This window comes from Amblyomma mixtum, chromosome 4 (genome assembly GCF_055824585.1).
Source record: "Amblyomma mixtum isolate Tamu chromosome 4, ASM5582458v1, whole genome shotgun sequence".
NCBI classification, from domain to species: Eukaryota; Metazoa; Arthropoda; class Arachnida; order Ixodida; family Ixodidae; genus Amblyomma; species Amblyomma mixtum.
In genome coordinates this window covers 156,021,763-156,044,313 of record NC_143015.1, presented here as the reverse complement: position 1 = coordinate 156,044,313, position 22,551 = coordinate 156,021,763, and the positions used below count along the sequence as shown (strand labels likewise).

Genomic DNA, 22,551 nt, shown 5'->3' with positions numbered 1-22,551 from the left:
AACATGGTGACTGCACTATTAAGCTGGGTCGAATGCAGGCCGGGGCAGCCGAATGTCGATGGTGGAGAAATGGATACAAGAGCTGTCTTTGCAAGTACAGTTTAGTTTAGTTTATGGGGTTTAACGTCCCAAAGCGACTGAGGCTATGAGAGACGCCGTAGTGAAGGGCTCCGGAAATTTCGACCACCTGGGGTTCTTTAACGTGCACTGACATCGCACAGTACACGGGCCTCTAGAATTTCTCCTCCAAAGAAATTCCAGCCGCCGCGGCCGGGATCGAACCCGCGTCTTTCGGGTCAGCAGCCGAGCACCATAGCCACTGAGCCACCGCGGCGGCGTTCTTTGCAAGTACACACTGGCATACTCTGTACAAAGGTTGTGCAATGATGGCTGTGTGCACTGCTGGAAGACCGTCTGTCACGAGTGCACTCAGTAGCAGGGGAATCAACACACATGATTTTTCTGATAGTTCTTTCCTCGCCATAGTAAGACATGCTGGGAGAGGTAACTGGTGTCCTGTACTCGAAGTGTACCATGCCAACCATACCAGTCCGCTAAGTCTCAGCTCAGTCGGTTTCAGCCTCAGTGCTTGGCTTCACTCGGACCAGCCAAATGAACAGCGGGTCTTTGCGAAGTAAGCGGACTATTTCGCTGAGCTTCAGTACTGGCCTCGAATAAGGTCTGTTCCTCCTTCTCATCAGCCAGTCAGCCGATATTGCCTCCCATCACTGCCCCATCTACTCGCTTCACTTGCTCACGTATACGACCTGCCTTCCAAGAGTCGCAGGAGCCCAACCATAGCCGCGAGACATTTGCATCCCAGGCAATAATCGCTTCCTTTCGACGCTTTTGGACAACAGCTGGCCTTTTAAGGCGGAAGCCTTTAATGCCTCATCGTTGTAAGCAGGGGTTGTCGACAGAGAATGTCACGCTTTTCAATTGGTCGAAACGGTCGTGACGTCACAGTGCGCGAATTTCAAACGGGGCCAATTGTACTTTGGCTACTAACCATGCAACCAATTGAAGGGATCGTATAGTGATGCTCCAAGTAAGTGGGACTGAGGTTAGTTAATTGCTTACTTAACCAATTAGCCTAATTGCCCTTTCTAGTCAGGCCAGATAAATAAATAAAACCGAGTAGGAAATTGGCCGAGCTCGGGAATCGAACACCGGTCTCCGGAGTGCGAGACGAGCACGCTACCACTCCGCCATGCCCGCTCGATGGTTTGGAATGATCAAAGGCACGTCTAGTGAATAAGGTGCCTTCGTTCACTCCCATCTTCCTCCCTTCCCGTTACGGCGAGGTTTAGGTGTCCACCGAGATATGAGAGACAGATACATTTCCTTTCCTCAAAAACCAATTTACGGACGAGCAAGGCGTAGAGTCGAACGGGCGATGGCGTTGTATGGACTCTCTGGCAGCGTTGCAAGACGCTGTCGCGTTCCGCTCTTACTGCACTTTAGGTCAACAAAGTGCCCCCCGGAATTTTTGGAACTCTTCGCCTAATGCATCACATCAGTTCGGTGACTGGGAGCTCTGTAGCAGCGGTTACACTGCCAACCCCAGCAGAACAACTCATCCGCCCAATATTGGAAACGTACTGGCAAAGGCCTGTCCTACAGATGAACCAGAGCGAAACCATCCATTCCTAATATTGGGCCAATTGCGTGTGCTGCTGGGGTTCCGCATTGCAAATGTCGACAATCAAAGATAACATATACTATAAAGACAATGTATAGACTTGCGTCAGCACGCCTTCGATTGCGCTCTTGAAGAAAGAACTTCTCTATCCGAACTCTTCCTTCCTTTATCTCAGATCCTGTGTCCTACCCTTTTATTGATTTTTACTGCCTGGGATAACACGGTGTGTTTAATCGTTCTGTTGCTTCTCGACGGTATTTACTGCCCACGCAAATAAAACCGTTTCCAGTTGGTAATACTCAGCGCGTGTTGGTCTTTCTTCAGTCGTCCGTGTTCTTTGTGCTGCTTTACCTCTTCCTAATGAGTCAACTAGCCCAATTTTGCCACTTTTCTCGAGATATAGCTGATGCAGGAGAATCATAGGCGGAATGGCCAGAGCTGTTCTCACGTAAGAACGGTGAGTTAATGGGCGCCACTCTTTCCCCATGTCACTAGACATTATTGCGTGCTAGCTTCTCTCTGATCCACTTGAGTGAAGTGTAGCTGCTTTGCTTCGACAGCTCCACTCCTCTGAAGTGGAGCTTTCCAAACAACGTAGATTCGGAAGCCCACTCCACTCAAGTAGAGCTGCCAAACCAAAGTAGGAGTTCACTTCAAGTGAACTTCACATTTCAATACGGCATAGGCCGCCGCCAGTCTAGTTCACGGTTACCTGACGTGCGGTACCGTCGTTATGGCGACGCCATTACGTTTATTTTAAGCCTTATTTCAATGTGCTTAGCACTGATACTCCAGTCATACGCGCACAACGCTTGCGCCAACGCTCTACGACGTTCTTTAGGCCACGGAGTGGTAAAGGGGGAGAGGGCCGGGCGAGTTCTCGTCGTAATGTCGCTCCCCAAGCCCTTCTTAGGACGACGCAATCGCCGCCGCCGCTGCACCACTGAGCTCGAATAATAAGATGGCTGAGCCAGCAGTACACATACACACACAAACGAAATGCTCCCCGCGCCGTATCTGGTTCATACGGTCGCCGAGAGTAAATGCGGGGTAAAAGGGAGGCTGGGAGGGGCTCTCTATGCGGGGCCCACAAAGGGAAAATAGAGCTCTCAGAAATTAGGTGTCCCCCCCCCCCCCCCCCCTTCTGGTACGCGACGAGGCAGTTCTCCCATTATGCGCTGGAAAAAAACAGCGACCCTCCTTTCTTCTCGTCGCCGGCTTCAAACTCTTCAGCGGAGCTGATAAGAGACGCTGAAAAGGCGCGAAACCGAAACTGTCCTCCCTCCCGCCACCTTTCGTTGTGCTCTGCACAAAGCAAATGGAGCTGTGAGTCGCTCTTGTTGTTCGTGCTTTCCTTTTTTCTCTCTCCTCGTCTGAGGTGGTCGTGGTCACTACTTCGCTCGTATCAGCGCAAGCGAAGACGGTTTTGTTTGGAGTCGGCGGCGTCAATGGCCGGCGTTGTGCGTGAGCACCGGCTCAATGAAGGACGCACAATTGGAATACGTGAACAGCGCGGGAAAACACAGGCTTTCACCTCACTGGCTGAGGTGGCGAGGAGGGTTGGTTTGCAAGGAAGCGCGCGTTCGTGAGGGAGTGAGCTGTGAACCTAATGAGTTGCCGAAAACGGTTTCGCCTTCGCCGACAAGCGTATCTGTCTTTGTTTTTGTTCCTCGCGGTCTGTATATGCTCCTGCTGTAAGACGGCTCTTTCGTGTACGTTCTAGCGTGTGTTTCCTGATCAGAATCCTGAGGTACTCTCCGGACGGCATGCGGAGGTCGTTGATTCGACTCCCACCGGCGGCATGTGGCTAATTGTTAACGAGATAGCTCTAAGAACCTCTTGTCACAAAAAAACCCGGCGACGTCTGTGTCGTTGACCGTGAGCGCAAAATCCACAGAAAATCCCCAGAGAAGCAACTGAGGAGTCAGGTGGGCCACCTTGCTAACGTAACCTTGTGGCGTCACCAGAACCTGTCCACCACATTGTAAGCAGACTGCCCACCGTGGCAGGCGGCAATTAAATCGATGATTGGTTGCGAGAGGTTGCTCGGGAAGTGCAACAGCCCAATTAACGTTAAAACTCCAAAGGACGTCCGCAGCACGTCCAGGGCGTCCAAGAGACGTCCAGGGGAGTTTTAGTATCCATTGGTAGGCTGGTTGGGAAGAGCAAACTGGGTCGCATAGGCCCCACCGGTGGCAGTATCTGCCACCGCAGGGCAGTGGCGCATCGCTTAACCGCTGCACCACTGCACAGGGCGTGGTATGAGGACTCCATGGGATCAATTAATGCTAAGTAGAGAATGACCAGTTCTGAATATACGGGAATTAAGCCATTAAAGCTATCGAATCATACCCATAAGGCGGAGCTTAAGTGTCCCTTAAATTTTTTTTGTAAAATTATCGGCTATCTAAAATGATTACGCATTTAATTTCTTCTGAAATAAACGCCGCGGTACAAAATGCACCTTTCCTATTTTCCTTTGGTTCCAACTACTGCAGATTTTATCACTTCTATTGAGTTACTATATGCGGTACCTTTGCCAACCTATGTCCGGGTTATCACTTTATGTTTGTGAGGAGGGTTCTTTCCAACTAGAGTCACTGTATTTCCATCGAATGGGGGGGGGGGGGGGGGGGGGGAGGAGCGACACATGATTATGAGCACGGACACGTGGTTTTGGCGGGAGAGGTGGCTTTGTTCGACGCTGAACTAGAACCACCGTTCGACCCGGCACCAAGACAGAAATAGGATCAACACAAATTGCCCCGTTAAGAAGTTGCCCACTAACGTGTTCAAAAATAGCAGTTCGGTGATCCCTCTGCATGTGCCACTGCAAGGTACTGTGGTTTGTGAATTCTGTTGTACTGCTCAGTGTTACGAATAAGAGAGGCGCGTGGATTGGAGACAAGCAAAATGCCGGGAAGCTAGTGTCCTGGTGGCGCCACCTTTCAGCAACCGCTAAAGACACTCACTGGCTTGTGGCCTCCGAGAGCCTGAACAGGGTGTTCTTTACCTCCTTTACGGAACACAGTTCCCGCGTGGCCTCCGATATGTTTATTATTGGTGTCAGCTTCTGGGGACTTTAGATTTTTTATTTACGCGCTTATAGGTGCAGTTCCTAATTCTTGAAAGGAAAGCAAAAATATAAAAGACACAAGGAGCGTCGAATGTTTACTTGTCACTTCACATACGCTGTGCATGGTCGATGATAAAAAAGAAGCTTTTTGTTTACTGGTTGTGCTGAAAGGAGGCGCCACCAGAACTGTTGAAGTGTCCTGTCGAAATTAAAAAAAGACTAATTATATCGGTCGCAAAAATGGCGAATATGGGCACGAAGCCGCTAAGGGCGGCAGTGAATTTATCCGATGTGGCAGCTTGCGGTGCGCATTTCGCTCTTTCGTTTATTGTTGGGCCTTTCAGTAAATATTGCCTTATTTTATTGAAGCAATTTCCGGTGCGCAACTGCGCCCCTTCCGATGAGCTTCTATAACCGATCATCTACTCATATAAGCAACAATAGGAACAAATTCAGAACATATAAATAGGAGAGCATCGCATTCCTATTTATCGCACATAAATAGGGTCTAAGGTTCTACATGGAACTACGGACACAGCATATATTTGGCTCATGCCATGAACACCTAGAACAGTTAAAAAAACGGTTCAGCCTTGGCGTTGTATAATAAGTATCTGTAAACGACTGCTTCATTATCCTCTGTCTTTTATGGACAACAGACAACACGAACTGATTGTACTATTAGCGTCAATTGAAACGCGAACAAGCCAATTGAAACGCGAACAGCACAACTCGCAGATATTATACTAGGGTGGCAAAATACATGAGCAGTTGATTTTCCCATCGAAGCCGGAAAGACCGCTCTTCTGAAAGGTTAATAGCCCACGCCTGTATTTCATCTCCAGCCTCTAATATACTTGATTTTTTGTGCTCGCGTTCCAGTTGTTTTGTTCGCGTTTGATTTGACGCTGATAGTACATCGATGCGTACCTTTGAGGAGTGTCAAGCGGGCACATATTAACGAAATACAGGCCTTTGGAGAGGAAATACAGCAAAAGCCAGGTATCCGCAGCCTCCCACCGTACGCTTTTCTGCGCTACGACCCAGTGAAAACACAAATCCCGGGGATATCCGAATCATAGCCGCATATCCTTGTCCCTACTTCGACTTCCAAGGGATGACCTAGGGATGTCCTTGATCTAGATGTCCTAATCGGTTATTCGGCGGATATCCCGTCCGTTCTTGTTATGGGCACTTATACATCATATTTTACTTGTACCTCTGCGCAAATAGACGTGAAAACTGCTTCTAAAGTATCCTTTATTGTTAAAAATTAAAAATTTCGAGTCGCCCATTACCATTGATGCGCTTATCAAAAATCTGATGACGAGTTTCAGACGCACAAGTTCGTCGCCATGCATCTCGTAAATTGTTGTTTAATGTGTAACATTCTTGGAGAAAATTTTTGAATAGTGAAATATTATAAGGTATCGTTATGAAAATATCGAAGGTAATGGTCCATTCTTCCGATGTGTATAAAAATCTTTCTTTTGTAGTGTTTCCACCGCTCGCGTCGAGCAGTTAACTCTGCCATAGAAGACCAATGGGGAACGCTTTTGGCGAGAGCAAAAACGTTATTAGCAAAAATAAATGAAAGTCGGTCGCCAAGAGATCTGCGGCGATATTGGTTGTTATAGTGAAATCTTACACTATATGAAAAAAAAAATGTGTTCATGAACTGGTTCGCGTTCAAAATGCTTTTGTCCAGAATTGCTGGGTATGCTGACGAATGAAAACTCTCAAAACGTGAAAAAAGGACTTACTATTCGGTTTACCTCTCCTTACTTGCCTTACTCTCCCCCTCCTTCCTAGAGTGTTTCTCCTCACTCGGATTCGGCTTCGGAAAGTTTCTTTAACTTGATACAGGAATAATGGAAAGGAAAAATAGCGATAAAAATGTAGAGTAAGGGTGTTCACTGCATGGTGCTGTCCCTTATGGGTTGCCCCATTAATTGTGCGTGATTGTGTGACTTTAACTGTTGACTCCATCAGTGCCAATGGTTCGGAGTGAAGCAGGTTTTTTTTAGTATTCGTTTGAGCACCCTTCCCCTTTCCTATGGCTCTTTTATGTGCTAATTTTGTAGCAAGATTGTTAGCACAGTGGCGAGATTCTGGGCGAAATAAAAATGAATACAAAGCACGTATTTACCTACACCCAATATACGCAGAAAAGATAGCTATAGTGGTCCCATTTCCTTATCAAAGTGGTCTATAGACGATCTATAGACTTCTTGTAGACTCTATTGTCTTCCTATAGATATTTCTTTTTGTCGTATCCATGGTCTTAGACTGTCTATAGACAAAAGTCTACTAAAAGTGTACGGCCATAAATTTATATATTGCCTATAGACTCTCGATAGCATTCGTATTGCCTATAGACTGTTCTCTACGATTTGTCTATAGACAGCCTATAGACTTCAGAGACAGAAGTTTATAGACAGACTGTAGACTGTCTAAAATTTTTGTAAGGGATTATATTTGACTCTGTGCGAAAGCAATTAGATGTTCAGGTGCACAGCTGATTGTCCCTCCGCAAGCGCAAGAAAGCGCTCCTAGTCGTTGATCAGTTGTGGTATGCGTGCACATACAAGCGGGCATGTTGTTGAGTTGGTGGTGAAGATTCATTTATCCTTGTGTGGTGTGGACTTTCGCGCTATTTGTTTCTCTCTACATTCGGACGAATACACCACACCTGGTGGATGCTTCCGAGGTGCAAGTGTTTCGCTTTTACCGACCGTTGGATCTTCGCTTGTTTTTACTCATAGGTTTTTCTCTCTCATTTCCTCTCTCGCAGTCGGAAGAACTGGACTGCTTGCAATGCCTCTTCTACTCCCTTCGTTGCCAGGTAAGTAGAGGTCTAGGGTACAACCTTTGGTACATGGTAAGAGCCTTCAGATGAGTGCGGCTCTATGCTGTGAAACACACACCATGAGTGCTAAGATGCATGATGAACAAGGACACCACAGTGTGGTCGCGAGATTCGGCGTTCTCACGCACGGCGCATTTGGTGACTGGAATACTTTGATGAAAAGGCCTAACGAGCTGACAAATGTCTCATTAAAGACAAAGTCCTATGAGGAAGAGGGTACACCCTTATAGTAACAAGCGGATGCCAAATACAGTCGGGGAGAAAAGTATCTAGACCACGTGTTCCTCAAACGAAGCCGATAGCTCTATTATTGGCCGGCGGTTGGAGACGCCACTTGTGGACATGAAAGAACGAAATTTTGATTTTCACTTCCACAACTGTTGTCTCCAGCCGCCATTTAATAGCCTAGCTATCGTCTTCATTTGAGGAACACGTGGTCCAGATACTTTTGTCCCCGACTGCACATATATCATTGTTACAGCGTTTAATCTATATCGCACATTATTTATGTTCTACGTTAGGTTAGCCACATACAGTATCTGTGGTGGCATGTTTTCGACCCATTGCCTTTGCCAAACAGGAAATTTGAAAGACCAACAGATGATAAAGTGGCTTTCCTCCACCTATGGCGGTGTCATCCAGCAAGTCTCTGTCGCAGGCATTGAGCGGGACATCGTTTAATATCCTTTACCAATGTTGGTCTTGTAGCCGTATGACTTGGAACTGGACTATTAATTCATTTAATGGTTTCTCCTCTTCCCCATCCTCCAGGCATTGCCACAGGCCTCCCTTTGCAAATAAAAATTAATTGATTCATGCACTGCTGACAAAATCGGGTTTAATATTGGAAAAATTCTTTCCCGCCAGTCGGCTCGGAATTCGCGACGACAAGACCAAAAACGACTCCGTGATCGCCGCTGGGAAATGGAGGTATAGCCTAGCCCCAGAGATCTGTGCTGGAGGATCGGTCTTGACGTCAGCTTAAATTACTTTCAAGAACTGCCGATGGCGGCTATTCCTGTACTGCATTCTTGATCCCTTTATATCTTTCAACCTTTCCTTGTTCAGTGAAAGTAGCTTATATGTCATTAGAGCGCTAAAATCAATCGAATCGACACAAGCCAACTGCAGCCCCAGACGCTGCAGCTGTCGAGTTGCGCGATTTTCTCCTCTCTCTTGCTCTTGTTGTCGTTTTCGCAGAAATCTCTCGGGAAAATCATCAACCACGGAAGCGGTCTGTGCACCATCGCGTCCAGCATCATGTCCAACTGCAGCAAGTCCCGCAAGCTGGCGCTGGAGGTAAGGACGTCTTGGCTACCCGCGGTAACCGGCTCGCTTGCACGTGCAGTTCGCGTCCTGAATAAATGCTCGTCCTTCAATGCCGACAAGCTCGTCTCTCGTTTTCACTATGCATTATCGGTATATTCAGCGTAAGTAGCAGCTCTTAACTGTGCCGTCAGCAGTTTTCTACAAGGTGCCATAATGAATGTACTCAACGGAACGGGTCTGAGTACTAGGCCTAGTGGCGTATGCTAGTGGTGAGGGTGTAGTGGTTCTCAGGTGGACATGATGGATGATAAGAACGGCAGCCGCCAGAACCTTGACATCTACTTGGTTTTAAGGCGAAAGCCTTTAATGCCTCATCGTTGTCGACAGAAGCTTGTCAGCAGAGGTGTCACGCTTTTCGGTTCGTCGAAATGGCTATGACGTTAGAGTGCGCGGATTCGCAGTAATGAGGTTACCCACGGATGCCTGACGCCCGCTTTTGGAGCAGACGACAACTAATAAAATAGTTGTCGTACGCTCCGACAGGGGGCGTATGGCGTCCGTGGGTGACCACATTACATACCTCATTACTGCGAACAGAGCCATGGATACAACCGAACTCATCGAAGCAGAGAGAGAGTTGTGCTAAAGAAGCAGTCAAGGTCGGCAGTCAAATTGTGTAGTAAAAAAAAGCACTAGTAGAGCACAAACAGCCTCGCAGTGAATGCCAAACAGTGCGCCAGGAAAGGCTTTCGCCTTGCAGCACTTTAGAGAGCCAAAGTGCCCCCTGAAGTTTTTATCCTTGAGCATCATTTTCAAAATGCCTTGAGAGGGGTTTCGACGCAACAGTAAATTTCATTAGGGCCAGTTGTCATTGGATATTTAGTTTATTTGCGTGGCAGTCGTAGTTCATTGAGCGGATTATCTCCACTTCCGTCGTGTCTCTTCCAGCTGCTGACGAAGACCTGTGAGGACCACCCCACGGGTCATGTGAAGGTTCTCGAAGCCATGTCCTCTGTGAGGCTCATCTTTGGGGAGCCAGTGCGCTTCAAGTTCCTCGTTTCCATGCTCCTGGGAGGAGGAAAGATGACCGCCGGGTTCGAGGTTAGGACACGCTCCACCTGTTTGTTTATCCTGTCAAATTATCAGGTCCTACTTCCCTACTTCCCTGCTTCCAAACTTCGTGATCATGCATGTGTTTGCAACTTTGACGCATTTTTAGTACCAAAGCACAACTTCACTAGCAATCCTGAGAAAGCCATCTGAGGTATCTATCTTTGAAACCCTTGAACTTTGAGATGAAATGACTTGAATACGGTGTGGCTCCCTAGGAGAAGGTCACGTGGTACGAAAGTTTAAAACAAATTGTCTTGGAGGACCATGTAAGACAATGTCTAGGCAAGAGTGAAGCGAATTCGAAGGGCAAGTTAAGGCAGTGTTTAGGAAACGGACAAGCTAATTCGAAAGCAAGTTCTTTCGCAAGTCGCACTGGGTTTAACGGCGTTAAAACTCCGGCATTTTTTTCATGCCAATATATTTTATGGGGAAGTTGTACCCTTTGGCTTGAAGCACAATAACTTATCGACGATTTCAAGCACGACAGTTGGAAGCTCTTGCTATCGATGAAGAGCCTTCTTTCCCCCTTCCTCTTCCTCTCTCAATCAATGGACCAGTCGATCCAACAGTCGATCAGTCAATCACTGATGCACCTTGTCTGCTCTTCTGACCGACTTGCAGTTCTCTGCGATGTACTTCTTCAACATCCTGCTGTCAAACAGCAAGACACCGTCCGAGCGAGTACGTCTGCAGAGTGAACTCGAAGAGGCCGGCTTCGATGTGAGCGTCCTCGAAAAGGTACGTCTAGAGGATGCGTACAGGCCATGCGTACCGAAGTCACGTCCTGGGGGTAGTTTGTTCAAGTCTCCATAGTTTGGACAAGGAACAAGAGCGGCAGCGTAAAACCAGAGGCAGGGAAGCAGTGATTAAGACCAACACGTGCATGGTCTATTGCCGACGATGTGCGTCGTGAGGTAGTGCCGCTCCCGCCTTCTTTGAGTCCTTGTCTACCACTCTTGTTGCTTGAACAACGAGCCATGAAGTCCGGCAACGTGTAGTGTTTATCTTTCAGAGGTGCAACTTTAGAAAGCACTTTGTCTGTGCAAAGAGCGACGACCAGTTTCCCGTAAAAAATTATCCCTTATAATGACCCTTATAAAAATGGTCTGTAGACACTCCATAGACTTCTTATAGACTCTATTGCCTTGCTATAGATATTATGCGAAGCATACTAAAATAGCCCAACCCAGCTCCTCGAGCGCGGCGGTGTGGTTACCATTGACCTTTCGTGACCTCCATGTCATACCACATGATGCGTGACGTCACAGCAGATTAAAAACGGGGGCCCAACTCGCGCCGTCGCGCGAGGCGTCGTGACCAAGGATGACCACGTGGTGCGTGACGTCACAGCAGATGAGAAACGGGGGCCCAGCTCGCGCCGTCGCGCGAGGCGTCGCGACCAATGTGTTTCCTGCTTCGGCGAGCGCGGCTTCGGCCGCTTATCTGTTTTTTGAGCAGCGTCCGCTCCGGCGGACGCAGTTGTTGCTGCGACTCGCGTCTTTCCTTTCCTCTCTCTCCTTCCTGTGATCTTTTAACTCTCCTCTATCTGCACGTGGCAGCGGTGGTGGCTTGGCTCGAGCCAGTAGCAGGCCCGTGCAATTTCCTTTTCATCCTTCTCTCAGTCACAACAACAACAACAACTGCTAGGCGTACACGGGATAGAGATGCCTCCTGGAGACAGGGCTGCTCGTTGGAATGAGAAGCAAAAGTTGCGGCGTGCTACAGAGACTGATGAAGAGCGTGAGGAACGTCTAGCCAAGCGGCGTGCTCGATATGCAACTCGGCGACAATATGCTTCGCATCTGACTAGGCTTAACCTAAGCTAAGCCTCAGCCATTTTTTAGTTTGGTCTATTTATAGTCTGTAGACAAAAGTCTACTAAAAGTGTATAGTCATAAATCTATAGATTGTCTATAGATTGTCTGTAGCATTTGTATTGCCTTTAGACCGTCCTCTAGAATTTAGAGTGCCTATAGACTTTATAGAGAGAAGTCAGTGGACAGTCTTTAGGCTGTCTAAAAAAATTTTTCTTGGGGGGGTTCGTATACGGGCTCGCTGCAAGGGACCTCCTCCCAGGAGATGAGTGCTGACATTGAGACATTCTAGTGCTGGTAACTGTAAACCCAACGCTTGACCTTTAATTACGTTACATACAGTCTCCACATACACCGTTAGACGTGCATATGTATACTGTCAGGTTACACACATCATGTACACACCATATACGCATTCACTATTTACTTCATATGCCATATATACCGTTATTCTACTTAGACTGTCTCTGTGTTAGTACCGCCGATCTGCAGTGGCTTCCATTCAGAGAGACTCAGATCCAGTTGTCCATGCGTTGAGTTATGGACCACTTATAGATTTGTAGCCAGTAGTTCTTAAAGCTCAAACCAGAAGAAAGACGCTCTATATATTAGGTATTCACACTATTCATGCCTGTGTTGTGGTTAGGGGCCCATTGTAGAGAGAGGGCAAGAAGACCTTGACAACATTAACAAGATGAACAAGGGAGGGGCGAGCCTCAGGGTGCTTAGCGAACGTTTCAACAAGAGACAAAGACAGTACTTTTGCCGAAACGTTGCTAAGCACACTGAGGCTCTCCCTCCAATATCCACTTTGTTTGAGCTGTGTTGTAGTTGTTAGCCCTGTTTACTTTTGCTTAACACTGCATTGTTCCTGTGTTTACAGATTTGCTGGCACAGCAGTCACTCCTTATATAATACACAGTTGGGGTTACGTTAAATCTTGCGAATTTGCTCTTTCTCTCCTTCTGTTCCTCTTTGCTGTGGTGCAGATTAATTAGTCTTGTTTACTAAGTTGTACAAGAATCCCGGGTAGCTTCAAGTGTACTTGCTTGTAACTTTTCGTCTGGGGACCTTTCATTCTTTGTGATCGGAAAAGAAAGCGCTTCATGCCTTCATCCGTCACAAGCAATGACAGTTCGTGGCTGGTGTTTTCTCATGCCTACGCCCGTCCATCACCTGCGTGCGCAGAACCTCCAGGAGAAGGCGGTTCCTTCGACGGACGGCGTCTGGGAGGAGATAGGCCGCTGGAAGCGCAACTACCTGGACGTCGGCACGGCGCTCAATGAGCATAAGCGCGTGGGGAACGAGAACGGAAAGCTGCGCACAGAGGTACGTATGTGTCAGACACGTTCCTCTATACGGGCCCCCGCCCCACCGGATACACAAACTTTCCTGGTCCCTTAGCGCTGTACGTGAAGCCCGATGCAGCGTGCTATCCTGAAAAAGCGGCTTCTTGGGTAGGTGCGTGTTTGAAGGCGTCTTCCAAGACTGGCAAGACCCAGACTTGAAATAAATTCGGCACAGACACTTAGATTTGATTGATTTATGAAGGTGTTACGTCCCAAAGCGACTCAGGCTATGCGGGACGCCGTAGTGAAGGGCTCCGGAAATTTCGACCACCTGGGGTTCCTTAACGTGCACACGGACATCGCACAGTACACGGGCCTCTGGAATTTCGCTTCCATCGAAATTCGACCGCCGCGGCCGGGATCGGACCCGCGTCTTTCGGGTTAGCAGCCGAGCGCCATAACCACTGAGCCACCGCGGTGGCTAGAGACAGAACTGCTTACATGTTGGAACGCGAAAACATTACTGTCCACGGGTGCATTGTTTACCCGTAGTGTTTGTACTTGCAATAAAGTTTTTTTTTTCTGCGAGTTTATATGAAATGGCGCGCCGCAAGCAGTAAGCTCTTCTTTCGGAACCATTTCCGGTGGCGCCATGTATGACAGCACCCACCCACACACACACGAGCGTATGGCACCACTGGGAACGCTGTACGACTAACGGTTGCATCAACGCTTTGATACGAAAGTCTGGGAAAGCATACAATTGAAGGTGCATATGCCGTCGGTTCGAATCCTTGTCGCAAGCTAGCGTTCAACTTGACTAGCACATGTGACCTGTATGCTGCGAAAAATCGTATGACACCACCCAGAACGCTGTACTATAGACGGTTGCGTCACAATTTTCGTACGAATGTCAGAAAAACATGGGGGTCGGCTAGTGGAGAGTATATATAGACGAACGACGTGTATGGGATTGTCTGAAGTGGCAATGCTCGGCTTGCTGTGTGTGTCAAACGGCCGCTTGATGACGTCACCCCATTTTTCTTGCAATCGCTGGAGTTTTCTGTATCATCTGCGCGTACATACACGCACACACGCACACATACGCTGCCGGCTTTTCTCTTAATGGGACTAGTATTGTTTTCGAGTTACAAGGACACACTCTTTTAGTGCCTGTCGTCATTGAAGTCTATAGCTTGGCTGTGCACACTAAACAGGAACTACTCCCTCAACAGCAGATGTCCCGAAAGACAACTACTGTTACTATATATATGAAAAGTTGCCCGTGAAAAAATGAACTGAAAGCACAACCCTGGTTTTAACTCACCATGGTAAGTTATAGCAAGCAGATTCGGCAGGTTTAAGACGGCAGTGCTTCAGAATCCGCCGGCTGCCGATGTCGCTTTTATGTCAGCTTGTAGACTCTGGTGAGTGCGGGGGAGGAAACGGACGCAGGGAAGATGCTGAATGCCTACTGCCTCCTTTATCGGTACGCGGAAAGTGCGAAGGCGAATGTCGTGAAGAGTTCGAAATTCTTTGTTGCAGCGCAGTATTCATCCCAACTTTCATCATCAGCCTAACTACGCACACTGCAGGACAAATGCTTCTCCTCCTGATATTCATTAACCCTGTACTGTGCCAGCTTCGGCCATCCTGTGTATTCGCAAACTCTTTTATGCCATGTCCCGCCTGACTCGCAGCCACTGCCTACTACGCTTGCCTTCTCTTTAGGAAGCTACTTGCCCTGATGAACCTGCGGTTATCAATTGTCAACACTACATACCTCAACATACCCATTTACTCGTCTTGATTTCATCTAAGATATTAACCGCCGTTTCTTTGCTAATCCTGTGAAGGCAATGTAACCGACGGTCCTTAAGAGTAACGGAGTGGATTCCAAGAGAATGCAAGCGTAGCAAGGGGCGGTTGAGAGTCAGGTGGGCGGATGAGATCATGGAGTTTGCGGGAATGAGGTGGCCGCAGCTAGCACAGGACAGGGTTTACTGCAGGGATATAGGAGAAGCTTTCGTCCTTCAGGGGGTGTAGTTAGGCTGATGATGATGATTATTATTGTGTTAACGTAACCAAGTGCACTCTCCTCTTGTCTCTTGTTACCCCGTCCATCTTCTTTTACATAACTCGCTGCTTTGTCTGCAATTTATCTTGGGCCGTTTCGCCAGCTTCCAAATATAGCGTTACAGGTGCAAGAAACCAAGTTCCCCACCATGACGAGCCCACTTCTGATTTCTCGCTTCAGGTTGAACTTCTCAGGCGGGCCCTCAGGAAGTTAGAGGAGGACAAGATGAATCTCATGCAAGTCGAACGGGAGGTAAGCGATGAAATGAGAGCTGCCCGTATCATTTCCAGTTCATTTACTTCGAAATATATAAGAGCCCGAGGCAAAGCCTGTTCACTGCAGCTTGAAAACTCAGCCCTCATGGCAGCAGGAGAGAACAGCAAAAACATAGCCGACAGTAGCTAAAAGATATTAAGAAAAAGCCCTCACGGCGGGCTAGTCCAGCTATTCTCTATTCATAATCATAACTTCACATCGCAACTGCAGCGACACAAATATACGATACAGAACGTGACTAAAGCTACTTAATCGTACAGAACTCAAAAAGCCAACAGAAAGTTGATAATTGTTCCGCAACTATATATAATATTAACTTATTGCGTAAACGTACGTACGTACGTAAACTGCTGCTGCTGTAACTGAAGAAGTCTGCTATCATTTAAACCAAGGATACGTAGGCGGAAAGTTCTGTTCTACCGCAAGAACCTTTAATGGGTCATCTTATGATATTCGGAGTTGGAACACCAAACGAATGGTCACTTTATTATTGCTTGCCATCTAAAATTTATGATGTTTTTTTTTTTTTTGAAAAAAAAAATTTCCTGCACATTTACGGGAACCGCAAGGTGTGTGACAGAGTTGAATCATTGTGGAAGCAGAATCAAGGCTATAGTGCACTCATGCATGGCACCCGACACTGTCAAACGCACGCTAGGAGTTTCGTAAGTAGCCGATAATTTTATGCGAAGCATATTACTAGAGCTACACTACAGCCCGTCGAGCGCGGCGGTGGAGCTACCATTGACCTTTAGCGTGACCGCGTGACACCACGTGACAACATGACGTCACAGCAGAGGAGAGATGGGCTGCCGGCTCGCGCGGTCGGCCGCGGCCACATCAGAGGCGCTGCAGCTGACCACGTGACGCTACAGCAGCGGTATAAAGCTGAGCTTGCCTCGCTCTCCGGGCACTTACGAGGCGGCCAGGTGTTGGGATGCCGCCTAGAAGCAGGGCTGATTTGAACGAGAAACGAAAGCTTCAGCGTGCCACAGAGACCGATGAAGAGCGGGATGAACGTCAACCAAGAAAAGCCATGTATTACCAAGCCTAGCCATCAATATGTTTCGCATCTGACTAGGCTTAACCTTAGCTAAGCAACAGCCATTTATTTTTTTAATTTAAGGCTCCACGCTATATATTCTCCGGAATCATTAAATGTATCTGCCGTGAGCGAACCACGGAGGGTAATACTGACCGCAAGTTTCAGAGCACAAATACCTGTGCTCATTTTCATCTTGATGTATCTAAATGCATTTTTTGGCGGCTTCAGTAAAACACGAAACGCCCGTCCCTTGGAAAAGTCATCGAACGCCGCTTCATCCTGTGTTCTTACTGAATCACCAGAAATTTCTTTTGACTAAGTTTAATCTTTTTTCGCTTTCTCTGATACTATACCCAATAAAACACACATGCTTGAGCATTATATCCTTGATGACTTCCCTGCCATAAAACTTGAATTTACTAGTACTACTAAATCATGGAAAAAAATTCAACTCAACCGAAAATTTTACAACGGATGTAACGTAGGCATTTTTTAACATTTCTTCTTTTAGCACAGAGTCTTCAGTTTCCATGTAAGCATATGGATAATCATTTATCTCTATCCACAGCTCAAAGAGAAGTGCGAAGACCTCAAGCAAGAAGTTCAGACTCTCAAGAAAGTTATTGAGGAACCAAAGGTAACCACCATTTTCTATTTCGAGTCCAGATATTCAACGTGAGGGCTATTCGCAGGTAATTCGGCGCAGCAGTGGGTAAATCAACGCGTGTATATATACCCTACCTCATAGTTACCATTCAAAGAGTGCATTGACATTCAGTCTAGTATGCTTGAAATTAATTTACGCAGCGCTCTTTCCGTGAGGCGTTAGGATGGGGACACAAGAAGTCTGCTCGTTAGGCAAACTGCACTGGTCGACACGTAATTTCGGTATATGTGAGGGCAGTTTAAACGCCTAGTTCTCTTTGTGACACCACTTGTAATGTATTATAATGTACAGCTCTCCAAATTTTAAGTTATATCATGGTAGCACGGTCTACGAGACGGTCGATCAGCGTCTCACTTAGGACCGCAGTGCCGAAACGAACGAGAGTATGCGCATGCGCACAGCGCGCTTACCAGTTGCAGCGTCGTCTGCACGGCTGTTCTACTGCGATTTCCACTGCTGCTCTGATGATACGCTGAACGAACATCTGGACGTCGCTGTTGTGACATTAGTTGAAAACAGGATGGCTGTACATCCCACGTTCTTAGAGACGTGCGAACAAATTTGCAAATTATGTTTGTGTTCATGCATGCTGAATCCTTTTTAGCCCGCCCTATAATCCGGCAAGGACAGGTTGTTTCTTACAGAGAAATCCTGCACCACTACAGCTTGCAAGACTCAGATTCACTCCCAGTAGATAAAACGCTCTCCAAACGACAGGCCAAAGCGTGTCTTAAACCTCAGACTAACACCTATCCAAATCCACAATTGAGTAGCTTCTATTCGGAAGGGCTCTACTCAGAGAAATGCAAAAATTGTGATATCAAAGCCGATCTAAATCATATTGTCACTGACAAACGCAGCAGGAAGCGGGAAGCACAGCCGTATTCTCAGACGAGGCTCGCCGAACCGCCGAGCTCATGCAAGACAAAGACGACGCTCGGCCACGCGCTAGGAGCCAAGGTTCGGCCCCCAGGTGGCGCCTGCAGAGTATCAGCAGTGTGGCAATATGATCTGGAACTGCCCGCAGTCCCTACCCGCGAGTCACTTCATTACCGACTCTGATCATTGGGAGGCTCTATTGCTCAGCCCCGACCCGGGGACACAGATCAAGCTCCTCCAGCTGGCTGAAGACGTCGCCGCTTCCCAAGGGACAGCGACCATGTTTAAGCGGGAGACGGTGGAAGCCGCCCCCCTCTCTTCTCTTTATTAGCCGCTGGTGATAAATTTTCACCACCACCAACTACTCCCTATAAGATTAGCATCAACCAGTGTTCTCAGAGCGATGACGAAAAAGACACAGGAAAACAGGTGATGTCTGTCAAAGCGTCCGCAGGTTTTGTTGGCTGGCAGTTGATGTCTCTGTTATCAGCGGCATATTTGTTGCGATGCTGATGTCCTCGTTTTTAAGCACTGTTCTACGGTATTTGCGTGACCTGACGCCTGTCCTAACACTTCCGACCGGTCTATACTTCGTCCTCGCAGACGTCCTCCAAGACTTCGGACACGGAGGACAGCGACCAAAGCGACGCGCAGGCCACCGACTCGGGCCGCTCCAGCTTCCTGGAGTACTCGACCGAGACCGAGCAGCCGGCGGGAGAAGAAGTGCTCATAGACGTGCCCACCATCCGGCCGCCCGACGGCTTCCAGTCCGACTCGGAGGACCTCGGCCTCGCCGAGAAGAGGGCGCTCGCATCGCTCAAGGTACGATCGGCACGCCACTACTCGTCTTCTTTGTGGCCTAAGCGATATCGTGGCATGCGATAACTGCAAGAAAGCAAGAGTGGGCCCTGGAGCCGCTGGGGCCAAGGTTCGACCAGAGGAAGGCCTGTTCCATTTGCCCCTCAGACGGTGATAGGCAGAGCACCCACGTTTGTTTAAGTTTTGTTCTTGCCGTGAAATAATTAACGGTCTACGAGGCATTCAGCGCTGGTTTCTAGGCCGTCACATCTCCTCGTTTTGTGCGAATAGCCGCTGTGGTATGTGAGAGCTGGAATGGACTAGGGTATACTGTCGAAAGCCGTTTCGTTTATGGCTATCCGAGTGGGCTTGGTAGCGGAACAAATAAAGAAGTGGTAGAATTGATAGCGAACTGAACGATTAAAGAAGCTACAGGAAAGCGGAACTTTACACTCTGCCCACGTTGCGGCCAGACTTGTATTAGTCGGCCCAAGGAAGGCGATAGAACGCCTCCATGCTTATTGGCCTCGAATGGTTGCAATCATAGTCCTTCTGTTCATTTGTGGACTGTATATTAAGCAATACGTACATTTAGAACATGGCCAACCAACTGGCCTTATCTTAGCCTTATTAGTTACAAACATAGTTGGTCAAACTCTGCGCCGTCATCATCATTCGTCTATGTATCCACCGCTTGTACCACTTCAAACAACTGAAGACAGAAGATCTTGATCACTTTTAGTCAAGAAATCTAAATTATTAAGTATCTCTTTTTGCACATTTACCATGTGGTTGGCCTTGAGATCTTCCCAGGCGGGATTGCAAGAGTGGATTTTTCTAAATCGGAATTGAATATCTGGCTATTCGCTACATTGAATTTTATTTTGTTTGAGCCCACTTATACTTCGTGAGAATGCGTATAGACGCTTTATTTGTGCTTAGAGTCAAACAAAGATAAAATCGTACCGAAGCGTCACGGTTAAGGTATTATTGTTTCGTGAGTTGAAAAAAGTTCAACCTTTCAAAGAATGTGGTCCACAGTAGTTGATGAATAACTGCTTCCAAGCGCTTCAACGACTAACGTTCGTGCATTTCATTATTTTTACTGCAGATTGCAAGCGCACAGATATCAAAGACGACCGAAACCAAGAACGCCTCAGCGGTCCTTTTGGGCTGCGGCACACCGAACGGCAAGGCCAACTCAATGAACGGTGGTCGCCACGACAGCGACGGCAGCTCCGACAAAGACGACACCATCGACTGGAACTACCCAGCTCTGCCCGAGCCCAGACTGTTCCGGAGGAACAGCCGTTCAGCTGCCAGAAGCGGTGACGTCAACGACGAGAAACCCCGCGTCATCGGCGTCCACCGCTTCGTCGACTCCGCGACCGCCAGGCGGCGCAGCAAGTCGGAAGACCGGCGCAAACTGCAGCAGAACGAGTCTACGCACGAGATTATCAGCAACGGCATTCTCTTAGAGCGATCCAAAGAACTCTCATCGTCTTCTACGGGCTTCCGCAAGCAGCCGAACCTGTCAGCGTCATCGTCCGTCCTGACAAGAGGGAGCGTCACCGCAGAACCAGCCGCTACCGGCGACACCGCTACGAAGCCGCCAACGTCCCTTTCGCTGCCTCTGGACAAACTCAGTTCTAGGTTAACGGCGACGACGAACGCGACGCCGAAGACCTCCACCGGAAAAATATCTGCAGTCTGCGCCAAGCCACCGCCCAGCAGCAAGTTAGGCCTGACTGCGAGTTTTCCCAAGAGCTCTCGACTTTCCACACTCACCACAGCGCGTCGGAGCGGTTCCGAGGAGTTGCTGAACGGCCAGGAAGGTACGCCCGTCGACGACGGTGCCTTCCCGGCGGGCATTGCGGCTTACAAGGCGAACTTCATCCTCCGCGGCCACGGAAACTGCGGTCTCTACTCTGGCTCCAATAAGGCGTCGCCTAAAGGGGCAGGAAGTGACGTCACGAAGGTTTCCACTACGTCACCGTCGCCGGTGGTGTCCAGCGCCGTGAGGGACTCCGTGAGCACGGAGGTGCATCGCGAGATCGCAGACGCTGTGAGGCAGATCGGTGGATGGTTGTAGTCATGTTTCGCTGTGCTTTCTTGCGTTTTTGCAGTCTCCAATGAGAAACGTTGCATTCCCCAGCCCGCCGTTCGATGCGTTACATTGTCTTCGAGCTTTAAAGAGCGACTGCACAAGGAAGGCTTAGCTAAGGAGACATCCCTGAAGCCCGCAGCGCACAATGTTGTCCCTGCCAAAGCTTTAAGCCTTTGACGTGTGAAAGCGTTGATCATAGCATAAAGAGTGCCCCGCACTAGGCGTAGCACGGTCTAGACACAAGTGCGAAATTAAATGTCTGAGCTCTCTGCCCTCAGTCGATGACACGTAGCACGAAAAGCATACGCAGGGAGCATATTAAGCTGCGTTCTTTGTCACGAAGGGCATCGTCCGGGTTCCAGCGAGCATCGTTTCACAAAGTGACAATGCAATGCGGTGGCCCCAGAACCTTCAAACTCATGTGGTGCATAAGCTATTGAAACATAAGCGCCCAATGCTTTTTGACGTTCACGATGATTGCCAGGCTATATAAGATGCCGCTAAAAAAGACGTCTTGACAGTGGTTGAATGCCGGCCGTCGACAGGCTTTTGCGACGCTCTGTACATAACTCACTACTGCCTTGTTCTATGCATTACCCTCGCGTTTTGACCTTATAATTTAAACGAATCAAAGTTGTATTTTCGCTTCCCTCACCTCATTATGTTAATTGCTCATCCGCTACGCCTTTTAGAGGCGCTCTAACTCCAACGTGGCTTGGTGATTTTTTTTTTTAGACCATTTTTTTTCGCACCCAAAACAAGATGTGTAGGTGTTGGGGAAGATGTCAGCTGTCTGAGCTTTGTGCGGGGGTCGTTTTCCCGGTGAAACCGCAATGGGCGTATTTATCTAAGCGTACCACTGCTGAAAACTCGACCGGCTGAACATACAGCGATGGCTTACTGTAGCCGCCAAAGCATTGTGTTGTGTCTTCAAACGCTTATTCAGTGACGCCATTGAGCTCGGCGTCTCTTTTTCCTCTTTCTTTTCTTTTTTGTCATCGCGTGCTCTGTCTTCGTACTTCTTTGCCCTCCTTTTCGTCCTTTAAAAAATAAACGGCCCAATGTTGGCTACACAGTGAGACACTGCGAATTGTGCAGTGCCTATACGACACGAGTACAACGGCTCTGCGGGGTTATACAGGTCATTTGCAAATAAAGTCAGTCACCAAAATGTTGCGTGTCTGTGCACCGAAACTTAGATACTTCAGCCCGGGTTCTTAAGGTGAGTCATGTAGCGAGTTCCATCCTGCGGGAACTGTGTATGAGCTGAAACATGACGTTGTCATAAAAAAACGGCTGCGGACGTAGACAACCTTGGGTTGGACACTTCCGTCTTAAAGGTATGACGTGATATCTTTACTGGCTTAAAGAAAAAACTGTATAGGTTTTAGACATCAACGAGCTTAAAAGGGCCGAATGTGTGAAACTTGCAGGTAAAGCATGCGAAGTCTTTTTGGGCTAGCACTTGAAATACTGAAGTAATCGCCGATTAAAATCCGGACGCCCTTCAAGCTTCTCCACAGCGCACAACGCCAAGTGGGAGGCGCATGCTGACGTCATCGAAGGTATCGGTACATTTCCAACGCACAAACGCCTGCTTTGAGGGGAAAAAAAAACGCCACTGAAGGCA

At 48.1% G+C, this 22,551-nt stretch overlaps 1 protein-coding gene across 1 annotated transcript in view; it reads left to right on the top strand.

Annotated features, from left to right (window-relative positions):
* The window catches only part of mwh (multiple wing hairs), a 230,814-nt gene extending 208,728 nt beyond the window's left edge, over positions 1–22,086 (top strand). The window contains exons 5-13 of the mRNA XM_089541011.1: positions 7,513–7,563; positions 8,788–8,886; positions 9,805–9,957; positions 10,591–10,707; positions 12,972–13,112; positions 15,330–15,401; positions 17,039–17,107; positions 18,620–18,838; positions 19,926–22,086. Coding sequence (XP_089397137.1) covers positions 7,513–7,563; positions 8,788–8,886; positions 9,805–9,957; positions 10,591–10,707; positions 12,972–13,112; positions 15,330–15,401; positions 17,039–17,107; positions 18,620–18,838; positions 19,926–20,906 — 1,902 coding nt within the window. The 3' untranslated portion in view covers positions 20,907–22,086. The remainder of the gene's footprint in view (positions 1–7,512; positions 7,564–8,787; positions 8,887–9,804; positions 9,958–10,590; positions 10,708–12,971; positions 13,113–15,329; positions 15,402–17,038; positions 17,108–18,619; positions 18,839–19,925) is intronic.
* The last annotated feature ends 465 nt before the right edge of the window (positions 22,087–22,551 follow it).